Source organism: Pavona decussata, unplaced genomic scaffold (genome assembly GCF_977016875.1).
Source record: "Pavona decussata unplaced genomic scaffold, jaPavDecu1.1 SCAFFOLD_161, whole genome shotgun sequence".
Classification (NCBI taxonomy): domain Eukaryota; kingdom Metazoa; phylum Cnidaria; class Anthozoa; order Scleractinia; family Agariciidae; genus Pavona; species Pavona decussata.
The window spans coordinates 1,184,865-1,198,732 of record NW_028145572.1 but is presented as its reverse complement, the minus strand read 5'-3'; the positions used below and the strand labels follow the sequence as shown (position 1 = coordinate 1,198,732).

The 13,868-nt window shown below is 38.9% G+C and overlaps 2 protein-coding genes across 2 annotated transcripts; one reads left to right on the top strand and one right to left on the bottom strand.

Annotated features, from left to right (window-relative positions):
- Positions 1–49: 49 nt before the first annotated feature.
- Positions 50–2,909, bottom strand: LOC146464625 (adenosine receptor A2b-like). The gene has a single exon (XM_085129473.1). The coding sequence runs from the start codon at positions 2,102–2,104 to the stop codon at positions 1,151–1,153; it is 954 nt and encodes a 317-aa protein (XP_084985599.1). The 5' UTR covers positions 2,105–2,909; the 3' UTR covers positions 50–1,150.
- A 3,810-nt stretch (positions 2,910–6,719) lies between these two features.
- LOC146464624 (carbohydrate sulfotransferase 3-like) lies at positions 6,720–11,366 on the top strand. Its single transcript, XM_085129449.1, has 2 exons — positions 6,720–7,125; positions 9,972–11,366. The coding sequence occupies exon 2, from the start codon at positions 10,053–10,055 to the stop codon at positions 11,289–11,291; it is 1,239 nt and encodes a 412-aa protein (XP_084985575.1). The 5' UTR covers positions 6,720–7,125; positions 9,972–10,052; the 3' UTR covers positions 11,292–11,366.
- The last annotated feature ends 2,502 nt before the right edge of the window (positions 11,367–13,868 follow it).

Sequence of the window (13,868 nt, the reverse complement as noted above, 5' to 3'; positions counted from 1 at the left end):
AAAATCATTCAGTTTTCCTCCGTATTCCGGCATTGGACGCGGAAGCACTGAATTTGATTAATTATCGAGGCAAATCGCAAATATTCTGTGTGCACGTACCTTTATACTTTATTGATTTATTCATTCATGCTTGCAAACATAAAGCAGTTTTCAATCGAGTGTCAAAAGTTAATTTCGCGTTTGCTTTGGTTTTGCTTTACTAGACTCTGTGATTGGTTGGCAAAGTTCGCGCCATTTTCTCAACCAATCAACAACAAGACCAAAACCAATCGCGCTTGGCCAGACGCGTTTTCCCGCGCTTGGCGCAAGTTACATGTATTTGCTTCGAGTTCTGATTGGCTGGTTATGCTGTTTACATCTGTTGTGATTGGCCAGAAAAATTACTTTGGTTTTGGTTTTATAACACTCAATTGAAAATCGCGCTAACTTGTGAAATTACAATTACTTTACTGTATTTAAATTAAATATACCATAACCCGCCTGCAAATTAGCGGCTGTATACAGGGAGGGAGGAAGACCGGCGGCAGCGGCCGGGCGTTCAGCTGCTAAAGCCCGACAATTTTTTCTCTTTTCCTTCTCCGCTTGGTAACCACCCCGACCGAAATTTCTACAAGTAAACCAAACGAAAAGTTGTTCCGCCTTCTAGGATCTTCCGTCACTCCATGTGAGCAGGTACAGGGCCTTAGGGTAATCGTAGTGGGTTCCATAGTTAGGATAATTTATAATTAGCGCCGGGGAAGTGAATGGAAACAGGAAACTCACTAGACAACATTAAAATTCACAAATGCTTCCGAAACGTGTCCAGGCTTTGCAAATGTCGCCATTAGGTAAATTTTTGTCATTGTCGGAAACATTTTAAAATGGAATTACTTTACTAATATCTCTCTACAATAAATTGAAAAAATTGTTTTAAGGTTCTTCAGTGTGCGAAAGTTGGTACAGTCGAAACTACAAAACACGTTTAATAAACGTTCGCGCCCCACACACAGAAAACTGACTTGTTGTGAAGAGTTCGCCAGAATAGAGACATTCCTTGCGAACAGTCCATCAACAATTTTTCCAACTACTACTGTGGTATTCGTAAGTTTGTGGATCGATCACCGGCTGTTGGATCTGATACAGTCGAAGTGCGAGAACGCAATTCTCCAGTTCACCCCAGGAATGATGCTGCTTGCCGCATAGCTGTGTGTACTGTCAGTAACATTGCTTGGCGAATTCCTCTCATGCGATAGCAGTAAATAAATGGATTCAATGAAGAATTAATGTTAATAACCGTAAGTGCGAAGTTAACTGCAATCCAACTCCATTTCGTGTAGCCGTGGAATTTGCTGAAGGCCAGACAAATCGAGTAAGGAAGATAACATAAAACAAGAACACAATAAACCAGGAACATATTAGAGGCGTTCTTTCTTCGCTGGACGATATTCTCGTTATGTCTGTCATTTATCTCGCAGGCTTGTATTTGCCTTCTATGGTAACGAATTATTTGGTAAATTTGCATGTACATCACTGAGGAAACTAGGAGGCAGAGGATGATTCCGACGGCAAAAAAATACGATCTGTATTTAGGCGCTAAAAGAACCCAAATGAATGATAAAATTCCACAAACAAGCCACAAACATATCAGGAAGATCTGTACTCTTTTTCTTGTTACTACATTTTCGTATCTCAAGTGTAGAGAGAGTGCTATGTAACGTTCGGCGCTGATGGCTACAACCGTGCCAAACGACACACAGCTGAAGATAGAACCGAAAATGCTCACAGTGATAGAAATGATACACCTTGAAGAAACTGGCCCGTTTTTAGCGAAGACGAGTAGAGAGGCGATATAGCCAGGTTGTTCAATTAAACCGACGCCCATATCCGACAGCGCAAGCCCAATCAGTAACATGTTCGAAGGAGTACGGAGTGTGTGCGATCGCCATATTGAAACGACGACGAGAAGATTGGCCAACGTTGCTATGATGCAAAAAGGGACGTTTAAGATTGCGTTTATAACGAAAGCTGTTTTAAAAGGTTCATTCCCTGTTGTTTTCGTGTATTGATAGCTGCTGAACCGATCACAGAAGAGCGCATTTTGTGGTGTGCTTGTCAAGTTATTCATTGTGTTGTGACCAACAACATGAAAACCACGCAAGGCATTAACATGAAAGAATGATAGAAACTAATGACTGTCATAGAACTAAAACGGAAATTATACCTTGCTTGATTTAAGAAATAACCTGAATTTGTTAGGCAAAAATGCTTACTTTACTTGTCCCCTGGTGCCAAGGTGGCGCATAGGGCCTCGAGGGGCAAAAATGCAGTGCTGCCTTTTACTTCTGTGAGTGATGAAATTGTGAAATAAAGCAAAATGGTTAAGCGGATGAAAAATATTGAAGAAACTGAATGTTTTGCTAAATAGTATGATAGACATCGGAAATTGGATTTGCGTAAGCATGTTTTTGTAATATTTTAAGTGTTTAGAATGAAACGTGCCGGGCAAGGCGAAAAGATACATCAATTATTAAAATCTTTAAAGCGAAATCATAAAACAATATCGTGAGTTTTTCAATCGACTGTAATCAAATGAATAAAAGCACTAGCAACCTTAAAGCTTTTTAAAAATTTTAGAAAAAGAAAACTAAATAAGGAAGTGAAAAACTACACTGGCGAGATCAAAAATTGAAAGATTTCATTTTTCACTGGAGTCACGATTCAGAGTCAACAAATTTTATCATAATCTGAACGAATAACAAAATAAGATGCTGTGGGAGCGTATACTTGGGTGTCGTTGCACTAGGAGTATCCATGTGAGCATGCACGTTAGTTGTCTTTGATGACAGGTGAACGATAAAAGACTCGCTGAGAGTCTAAGGCATCACTTTGTATTTGCGATATACGTAATGTATAGTAGTTCAACCGAAAATGAAGGTCATAACTGTAATTGATGAATGATCAAAATAAAACATTACTCTCTTACTAAACGTGTCAGATTTTGTATCCATGAAGTGCATCTAAGACAATGATGAATTTTGGCAACAAAGGAGTATTTGTGGTTCCAGTGGTAGTGATTAATTTTGGCGACAGAGGAGTATTTGTGCGAATACCTTTCCACCCTGATACCCTTATTTTCTGGGCTTTCTGTGACAGATGGTTGAGCTTTTTCACCAGTAACACGATCTGGGCGCACGATCGCGTCGAAACACACACCTGTGAAAGCCAATACGATTATTTTTGCTAAAAATAAATTCGCTTGAGGAAATCTCAATAACTACGTTTATTTTCACTGGAACAACATTTTCCTTTGATAGACTAGGTACAGTAACCTTCATAGTTTTCTCCAACACATCACTACGATCATCAAACACAATTACAACAGATTTTACTGATGATGCACAATCGCGAACATTGCACTTGTGGAACATGCCAAAAAGGAAGATGGAGGGTGGATGGAGGGTTCGTGATATTCGCGGTTTTGTTTTCTTGAAAAAATGAGTACATAGACGAGAATAGTGCGAAATAATTATCACCTTTGCAACACTTCTGAGAAACTAAAAACAGCGAGCGGCAAATGAAGTATAAACATAGTCACGTGATCATCTCTGGCACCAAAACAAAAACCCCGGCGCTTTCGGTTTCAAGTCGTAAATCATTGCTTGCTTCTGTTTTATCCACACATTTCCGCATTAAACATGTCGCCCAGCTAGAGAACATTGTAGATTTAATTTCGTCCACTGATAACTTGGTTGAATCACACAACACCCCGGAAGTTCCTGCCGCACCACATTTCGCAACGGCGGAAATCATCCTTTACTTTCCAATAAATTAACACCGCCACTGCGGGAACACTAGTTTCTTACATATCAAAAATGTTAGCTGTGAAGTTTATGAACATAACTTTGTCACGATCGCGATCCGTCGACAGATACAGGAGAGATACCGCAACAGTTCCAGACTCGGCCAACTTGAAGCGCACGCGCAGTAGACCCCTCTTTGCCATTTGAGACTTGAGAAGAAATCCTGTTTTATACCTTGGGCTCCGCCCAAGTAATAATACCTTTAGTTTTTGCCGTTTCCTTGTCCCTCATGATTAATTTCGCCGGATTTTATTCATATTTCTCTTACTGCTTCAACTGAATTCCCTGTGGATGTTTCGGTTTCTGTCTTATTCCTGGGGAAAAATATCGTTCGTACTCCCAAGCTAATATAAAATCCCATTTTACGTATTAAAAAACACTTGATTCTTTTGAACCTGGGCAGTATTTTATGAATCTAGCTACACAGTATTCCGCCACCTCAAACCCCGCACTTCAGAACATTGAGTAATTAACATATTACGTAGCGGCTATATTTTGTTATCTTTTTTTAAAATCAAAATATCATACAAACGTGGCACCCAGGCCTGGTGCCTGCGTGGCACCTATCTGGAAAACAGGATGTGGGCGTTATGACAATAATTGTACACGTCACAGGGTGTTTATCTTGTAATTGTCCAACCTCTTTCCCAGCGTACTCATAAAGCACAAACAAGTATTTTAAAAATCTTTCTGTTTACTACTAGAAATCATTATGTAAACGAAAATGACAACCAGAAGATATAAAAAGAAGAAAAAAATTCGAAAGGTAAAAGTTGGATCCTGTGTAACTCGAACTTGACTCGTGCTACGAATAATCTTTTTAAAGAAAATACATGAAGTCAGGGTTTCCTAAAAGAAACAACCTTTTGGACGATCGTATTAGTTTAGTTGTGTTTGCGCGTTACTTGACGTAGCCGACTGAAGATTTCAGTCATCTGTTATTGAAGTTGTATAATAGTAAAAAAGAAGCCAATAAAAAAATTGCTCCTTTAAATTGTTTGCTAAAAACAACACAGCAAACATATCGTTCCTAGATTTTATTTTCGGTGTCTTGTTCATACAATCGTCAGAGTTGCTTTCCTAAACCTTAAATAAGCATGCGCACGTCATGCTTAAAGTTATTTACAGGCGGCCGAATCCTCATTTGAGGAGCCCACCGGACGGATGGCTTTGAAGAGGTTTCCTTGCCTCTATTTCTCTAAATAAATTGATAAACATAAGGTTGTATTTGTTATAAATGACAGACTTTAATCAATATTATGAAATAACAAATGTAAACAGCAACAACAACAATTTATTAAGGTATTTGCACATCTTTACATGGCATTATACGTATTTAAACTAAAAGGAATTATGAAATCTTTATTCATACAGTTTAATATAAACCCTACCGCCAAATATAAATAAATAAATAAATTAATTAACAAAACAAACGAAGAGAACATTTTCATTTCTGAAGTAATAATTCGTGCTTAAGAGACATTGCTTTAAAGATAAAAGTAGCAGTAAGATCAGTAGATACATAGTTTATTTCCAAAGTACTTCGCAGCCAGTTGGCTGCACTGTTACATTACTTTTACTATTTAAACAATAGTAAAAATACATTAGGAAGATAAAGATTAAATTAACGCTAATGAAATGCAAGGAAAAGTTATACAAAAGGCCAAAAACAAATTTTACCTAAAAGCCATAAAATGAATTATGCATTTATACTACAGCACATTGCCGGCGGGAATGAACTATCGTTAAAAATCTGGTTAAAACGTTTGGTGTACATCTTCGGGAGGTGGCAAAAGGGGCGTTGTCTAAGGTTGTACTTAGGGTCGTGTCTAGGTAGAAAACTGGACTCTACAGTTAATGAGTTGGCTGGGATATCGCTCTGAAAACGACGGGCTTTACAGTTTACGCCAGCCCGTTTTAGTAACACTAGAATGTCACAGCCGTTTGTTGTCTTTGTTAGCGTTGTTGATTGGTTTGGTGACGTGATCGTCCCAACGTAACTGGTACTAGTTAACATCAAAGCAAGCACTTAGTCGACAGTGCAACAAACTTCATCTAGTTTGGGTACCAGAGACATAGGGCCAGTTGCTTAAACAGAGTCTAACTTAGGCCGCGGCTTAAGACAATCAGTGGGCCTCCAAATCTGTTTATAAGTTGTTTATTTTAAGTAGATAAATAGCTTTCTAGTCTGGGATGCAAGCCTTCTTGTTACTGTCAGCAGCAGACAATGTTTAGATATGACTGTTGGCAACCGTCGAAACTGTCTTTTAATAACTGACCATAGTGTTTGCCAAGTTACTCGGCTTGGCTGAGGCCGGACTCGCGCTTGTCGGGCCGGGATCTGGCAACACTGAAAAGAGAACGGTAGACTGTTCGTCGTGTTGATTATTGTGCCGGCAAATGAGGGCCAAAGGTGTCATTTTGACAGAAAGATTTTTTAAAAAAATACTTGTTTGTGCTTTATGAGTACCCTGAGAACGAGGTTGGACAATTACAAGATAAACACCCTGTGACGTGTACAACTATTGTTGTTGTCATAACGTACGCCGACATCCTGTTTTCCAGATTGGCCAAAGGAAAAAGATGATGTGTCAAGTATCTTTGCCACGGATGAAACACGGCGAGACAGGAGATGTACTATTTTTTTGTACAAACGTAGTATCTTGCCTTTCAATACCAATTAGGGATGGGATCGGTGTTTGCTTTTCCCGATCAGCACGATATCCACCTCGGTGAATGGGTAGTTTGCAACCAATCCCTGGAGATGCAAAAAGACAATGACAAGGGGGCCATGCTGGATGACAGAACCGTTTGTTTTGTCATCCAGGATGGCTGTCACACCATTGCCTTTTGGATCTCTAGGGATTGCCGGTTGTAAATCACCTATGAAGAACCTGACAGCTTCTTTGTGTCGTAGGTTATTGTGTTCCTTCCCTGTATTGTTTTGACGTTTTTTCTTGTTTTCCGTCAGCTGTGAGTTTTGATGTTATTACAATTACACCGAGGTAAAGCCCAGGCTTGTCAAATGACGCCAAAAGTTAGTGGAAATTGGCTTCTAAAATAGCTCTTAGGAAAGGTCTTGAATACGCAAACGCCATTAGACCTCCAATATACGGTGCCTTTTACGTGAGTACAGAATATGAAATTTGAATGTGAAGAGCGGGCAAGATGTAAGTAAGGACGTTTGCGCTGCGGGAATGTGTGCTGCCACACGTCGCTAGTAACTAGAGTTGATCGACATACAGAAGGATCAACGCTGTTACAAAGGACCAACGGTGGTTTTGAGGTAATGTCTTAACACTTTTAAAGCTTATATTTTTCTGTAAATTTTAAGCTTATGCTATCATAGGACTTGCATGAAAACAGTTACGGTTCTGCGCATCTCGAGATACTCGGTTTTCCTTTGGGTGGTGCCTACCAACACGGGGATATTTTGGCGCGGTTTAAAACTATGCGGAGAAAGCAGAAATTAGCAAGTGCTCTTGGTATCCAAACAGAAAATTGGGGGTAACCATGCCATTCATTTTTCAGAGATAAAAAAAAGCTTTAATTTGGAAAAAAAAAAAAAACGCCATACATTGCTTTGTATTTTACTGTTCTTAGAATAATTGTTGCTGCATTATCTCTTAAAAAATGCATGGTTACCCCAATTTTCTTTTTGGGTTTCAGTAGCCCTTGCTGAGATCCACTTTCCCGCATATCCAAACACCACACAAAATACTTCCACATAAGAAGGCACCGCCCTTAAATAACTTCATTGGTTTGAATGACAGAAAGCACAGAGTTTCAAATTCATAGCAGTCTTGGATATAGTGGGTCTACCTGTTTCATAATAATGGGGCTATCTAACTGCGATAAGTTACCAAATGATAATATAAACGAGAGAGCTAATGTCAAATTAATTAAAGATTTTCCGAAATTCATTTACACTTGTGTTTCTAAAAATCTCAGGCAGTTAAATAGACAGGTACGGGGGGTGATGCTGTCCTAATCGAAATTGGAGTATTCACAGTATTAAAAATTGATGCGTAGCCAGGATAAGACATCAAAATATTTACAAATGTTCTCTGGCTAAAATTATAAAAATCTGAGCCTTCGACTGTCAAACTGTAGCCTTCGATGGACAAAAGGGAATACACTCTTTTTTTATATTTATTTTATTTATTATTTTTTTATTAATTTATTTTATAGGAATATCGAGGCTGAAATTTGCGAAATTTTAAGAATATTTTATAAATAAACCCGCGACGGAGATTTTGAAAAGAATATAATTTTGTGTGTTAAAAATTTGTAAATACAATCAGGCAATTATGTTTTTAACTAAACCGTATAAAATTCTTCCTTTCTCTAAACGGTAAAACTAGCCAATAAAACGATAAGAACCGACACTAGCCAAATGTTCGATGCTAAGAATATTCATTAGAATATTTCAGCCTAACATCGACAGAAAAATAAGAATATTCAGCCTGGGACGGAAAAACAATATTCTTATAAAAAGAAAAGAGTGTAAACAACGAATGTAAAATATATACAGAAATAATAAAAGGAACAATGCAAAGATAAAAGGCGTTAATTAAGTGGACAAATTTTTTTAAATAGAACAGAGTACTGATTAGGGAGTGGCTTGGAAGTATTATCAGCATGCTTGATAGCGAAATGTGGCCAAGATTCTAGTGTTTTTCGCGTACGGAAAGAGCAGTTGTCAATCACTTTGGAGTAGTGTTCAAATGTCCAAGCATGTTTCGCAATGTTCGAGACGCTAGCGCACGTCTTAACATCCCTAAGATGTTCTTTCTTTCTAGTTTCAAAACACCGGCCAGTTTCATCAACGTAACATCAGTCACTAGACGTACAAGGTATTTTATACAGCTGTTTCGATAAAGGTTGTCCAAAAAAAGCGTAAAAGCGTACGCGACAATGCCGATAGGTAGTCTGGGAAATACCCAATAATTTTCAATAAAAGCTCAGAATCCATAATGCCTCGACCATACAGCGAGGACTTGAGATGGCGGGCAATATGGACTCTGAGCTTTTATTGAAATTTATTCGGTATTTCCCAGACTACCTTTCGGCATTGTCATATAATTATTAAAGGGAAAGTATCATGGGGTTATTGGTCAGTCTTTTGTTAAAATTGATAAAATAAGACCTTCAATCAGCTGCCAAATATTATTCTAGAATGACAAGAGGAAAGAAATCAACTAAATTCTTGAAAGGAACAACTCGTGATCTGTTCTAGCGCATTTTGGAAACAAAAATGCGAGAACTTGAAAAACATTAGCCTAACATTTTTCAAGTTTCGATACTTACAGCCTACGCTGTCTCTGACCAGAGGCACTAATTGGCAGTTTTATTGCACTGGGGTGATTATTTATAACACGCTTGACAATTATTTCTTTGTTTCAGCTGACAGACAAACATTTTTGGGTTTTGAAATGACAGCAAATTTGCCTGATACTTCCCCTCTAAATTAACTCACAGACTCACAGAAAAAAACTCACCTTTAAAGGACTTTTCTTATTTTTTACGCTTTGTGTCGTATACTCAAAATGTCTTCCTGACACTGTGTTGTTGCAATGATTTCCTTTACAAGTAAATTTTTGCGCGGGAAATTCCTGAGCGCGATGGCTGAGGATAAAGGCATTGCGCATGCTCCGTACCATTTGAACACGGTCGAGACACAGCGGCAAAATGAGTGCCATGTTCCCTCAGATTTGTGATTCGAGCGAGAATCGATTACGAATGCTCCAATTCAATCGCCAAATTCACACCTGTTACCTCAGTTGAATAAGGTATGTGATGGAGGAAGTTGGAAGGGACCTTTCCTGAAAGCGGCAACCTTATCTATTTTGATTTGGGCTTATCCCCGCCAAAACGAAAACAAAGAATGGGAATTTTAAAAACGACGCCATTTCGCCGCGTATGATTGCTCACGCGTGACGAGCATGCGCACTCATTTTCCCGCTGTGTCTACGGCCGAGGGACCGTTCAAGGCCACGACGTAGTGAAGGCCTCGATGAGCATACCAGCTTTCTTACATACAGGCTTCTCCGAATATTTACTTTATTTTTAAACATTTTAAGATTTGGGAAAGACTCATTAAAACGTAAGTTTTCCTTTTTCTCTTCACAGATAGAAATCAAACGAGGTCTACGTACGGTGAACTGCAGGAGAATAAACCAGATAAAACGACAGTGCATGTGATACCAGACCATGAAGACTAGCCGCAGGCTTCTTTTTTTTTGTGCCATTGTCTGTGCGTTTCTATTGATTTTCTATAACCAGTCTTTACATAATGAATGGTCAACAGCGATGCATTTCATCCAAAGGACGAATTCCAACAGCACTTTAATGGAAACTTTCTTTAACGAAGAGGAAACTGAAGGACATCAACGGGCGAGAGAAGCTCTACAAAAACGAAAAACATCAATGGCGTCCGACAAAGGAAATGAACTTGAGTTTGGTTCTAAACTTCAAGATCCCTCATGGAGCAACAGAAACGGAAGAGAAGAGAGAAATCAGGAAAAGCAAATTACTGCTAAAAGGAAAAATCTCATCATATTGAGTCCAGGGCGAGGAGGATCTTCTTTCCTTGGATCATTATTTGACAAGAATCAGGACGTGATGTACTTCTATGAACCACTATATTCCCCAGGAGTAAAATGGTACAAAATTCGCGTCGCCACTGAGGACGGGGAGAAAAACTATAAAACATATTGCATCCAATTAATCGATAGCTTATTCCAGTGTGATTTTAGTAATATCAATATATCGACGATTGCTGGACGGTTTCATCGCCCTAAGAGTTTGGCGCTTTCTAAATTGACCAACATTTCGAATACTTCACTAGGAGAATCTTGCAAGAGTTACAACCACACCGTTATTAAGATTTTAACTAAGCGAGTACCTCATAAAACAATAGAAACGTTAAGGGAGCTTTTCCAACAGAAAAACCGATACGACGTCAAGATTATCCACTTGGTTCGAGACCCAAGGGCTGTGGTTTACTCCATGGTACAATTAAAATGGATAAAAAATCACTGGCATCCATCGTTTAGCAAATATGTTAACAGCACATGTGATTCAATACTGCAGAATTTGCGGTTTGGTTTGATATCTCCCCCGGCCTGGCTCAAGGATCGTTTTAAAGTAATTCGCTACGAGGACCTCGCGTTGAATACGGCAAATATAGCACAGGAAATGTACCGGTTCGCGGGATTTGATTGGTCGGCAAGTGTTGATGAATGGATAAGTACTCTTGGAAAAAATACAGAGAAAGGAGGTGCTTATTCGTTGTACAAAAATGCCTCAATTTCTATTGGCCATTGGAGAAACGCTTCGGAGCCATTCATAAGAGCTGTAGAAAATAACTGTGGTAATCTCATGAATTTTCTTGGTTACGAGAAATGGAGAAAGCAGGATGTTGAAAACTCATTCTTTTATCATTGGTGATCGCTTTTCAATGAGCTTGTTTGGTATCATGAGATCTATTGTAGCATACACCTCTACTGTGTAACCTCAACTGTATTCAAGCTATAAGAAAATATTAACTACTAACTATTAAATAGGATCTTTCACAGATCCTACGTATACTTGAAGCATTTTCGTTGTGCGGTTCCTTGTAGCAATGCTAAGTTTAATTCAAGGTGAAACTAGAGGAACTCCCAACTATTGAATATCCCCCTTCTGAAACTGCCTCTGGCCAAAAAACCTTTTATTATCGAACTGTCAACGTCTGGAACTCCTTAAAACCTAAATTTAAAACTATACATGACATGACATGGACGGTCATATGGTGTGTGAATGGCGTCATTATTTCGCAACGTCCGCCATCTTGAATTCGTCAATTGATTTGATGATTTTACTGCGACGTCAGAAACTATAAAAAAAAAATTCAATAGAAACAGGAGCCATATAACGGGGGATGGAGACTGTAAGCGTGAGCTCCACATAAACCCGTTCTTGATACGGTTTAATAAAGAACTAAATTAAAAGAAAGCAATCTGGGCGTGGCTCGAGCTTTATTTATTTATTCAAGCGGTATAATGGCGTTTTTTTTGTTTTGTTTCTTCATGCGCAACCCTAAACCATACATTGTCAGCAAAAATTATTTGTGTTTCGTCCTAAGTGAGACCAAAATCGGTGATTTTACACCCCTAAGCAGAGACGACGAGCATCCCTGCCCCTTTCACATGGGAGCCTCCCATCTCGGCGAGGGGGGGGGATGGAACGAACGAAGAATGGCATGTATACGATTATTTCTCCACAAAATGTAGATACTAACCTTGATCCAACGATCTATCATGAACAAAAATTGGTTTACAACAAACGAAAAGAAGTTTAATGTTTAGAAAAAGGAGGTAAACTGAACTGATCGTTTGAATAGACTTCATAATGTTGGCAAACCCTGAAATAATTTTACATCACTTCACGAGGAAACACGGTGATGTGCTATTAAAATTTATGGCAGTGCGGATTACTACCGTCAAAATTAAGACAACGTGTTCTGGGACTGGGTGTTACAATTTGTGACTATCTAAGTTATCTGGGAAGTAAACCCCTTTAGGTGGCTGGTATATGTGTCGGAGGATTATGCCTGAAGCTGAAAGATTGGACGAAAACTGAACAGTTGGCGGGTAAAGTGAAGCTTTAAAGGTAGCTTTAAATTTTTAGGACAATCTTTCAGCTGAGTGCATTCACCATCATCGGATGTACTAGGAAGCCGAAAAGGGGTTTATTTATTTTATAGCCGATGTGGCTTAGCGGCCATGTTATATGAGACATTATACCATGCCCGAGAAATAGCGACCCGGATTAAATTGTCTTCTGGTTTTTCTTGGAAAGCGAAAATCAGCAAGATCTAGTAACAATATTTCTCGATTGCCTCTAATAAAACAATTATTCCACTCGAGCTTGTTGGATACGAAATGATTATAGCCGAGCCTCGTTGGCTATCTATCATTTCATATGCAAAGTGAGCTTCGTGGCTCCGTAAATATCCACCACTATTCACTTCCGAGAATAATTGTTAATAAGTAAACAAATCAAAAACGCGCCGAGTGCATTGTTGAGTTATATGAGCACGTAGGCGAGTGCCTCTCTGCACTTCTCGAGTGTTCTTGAAAATTCCCAAGTGCTTATATAGCTCAGCAATGCACGAAGAACAAGTTTTTTTTATTTCGTTTATAAAATATAAACCACCACAACTCCTCAGACAAGTGCGAATTTTATGGAAATCAACATCAAGTTTCTCTCCCAACCGTAAGAAAACTAACCCCCAAACATAAGAAACCTTAACCCCCAAACGTAAGAAAACTAACCCCCACACGTAAGAAAACCTAACCCCCAAAACGTAACAAAACTAACCCCCAAACGTAAGAATTACTAACCACCAAACGTAAGAAAAAAAAACCCCAAATGTAAGAATTAGTAACCCCCAACACGTAAAAAAACTAACCATCAAACGTAGGAATCCCTAACCCCCTAAACGTAAGAAAACTAACCCCTTAAACGTAAGAACTACTAACCCCCAAACGTAAGAAAACTAACGCCAAAACCTAACAATCCCTAACCCCCAAACGTTAAAAAACTAACCGCAAAACGTACGAAAACTAACCCAAAAAACAGAAGATTCCCTAACCCCCAAAAGTAAGAAAACTAACCCCCAAACGTAAGAATCCGTAACCCCCAAACGTAAGAAAACTAACCCCCAAACGTATGAAAACTAACTCCCAAACGTAAGAATCCCTAACCCCCAAACGTAAGAAAACTAACCCCAAAAACTAAGAATTACTAGACCCCAAACGTAACAAAACTAACACCCAAACGTAAAAATTCCTAACCCCAAAACGTAAGAAAACTAACCCCCAAACGTAAGAAAACTAATCCCCGAACTTAAGAATCCCTAACCCCCAAACGTAAGAAAACTAACCCCCAAACGAAAGAATCCCTAATCCCCAAACGTAAGAAAACTAACCCCCAAACGTAAGAATCCCTAACCCCCAAACGTAAGAAAGTTAACCTCCAAAC

Bases quoted from the DNA above. Each gene is read 5' to 3' on its own strand.
- LOC146464624 (XM_085129449.1), top strand. From the start codon at position 10,053: ATGAAGACTAGCCGCAGGCTTCTTTTTTTTTGTGCCATTGTCTGTGCG.
- LOC146464625 (XM_085129473.1), bottom strand. From the start codon at position 2,104: ATGAATAACTTGACAAGCACACCACAAAATGCGCTCTTCTGTGATCGG.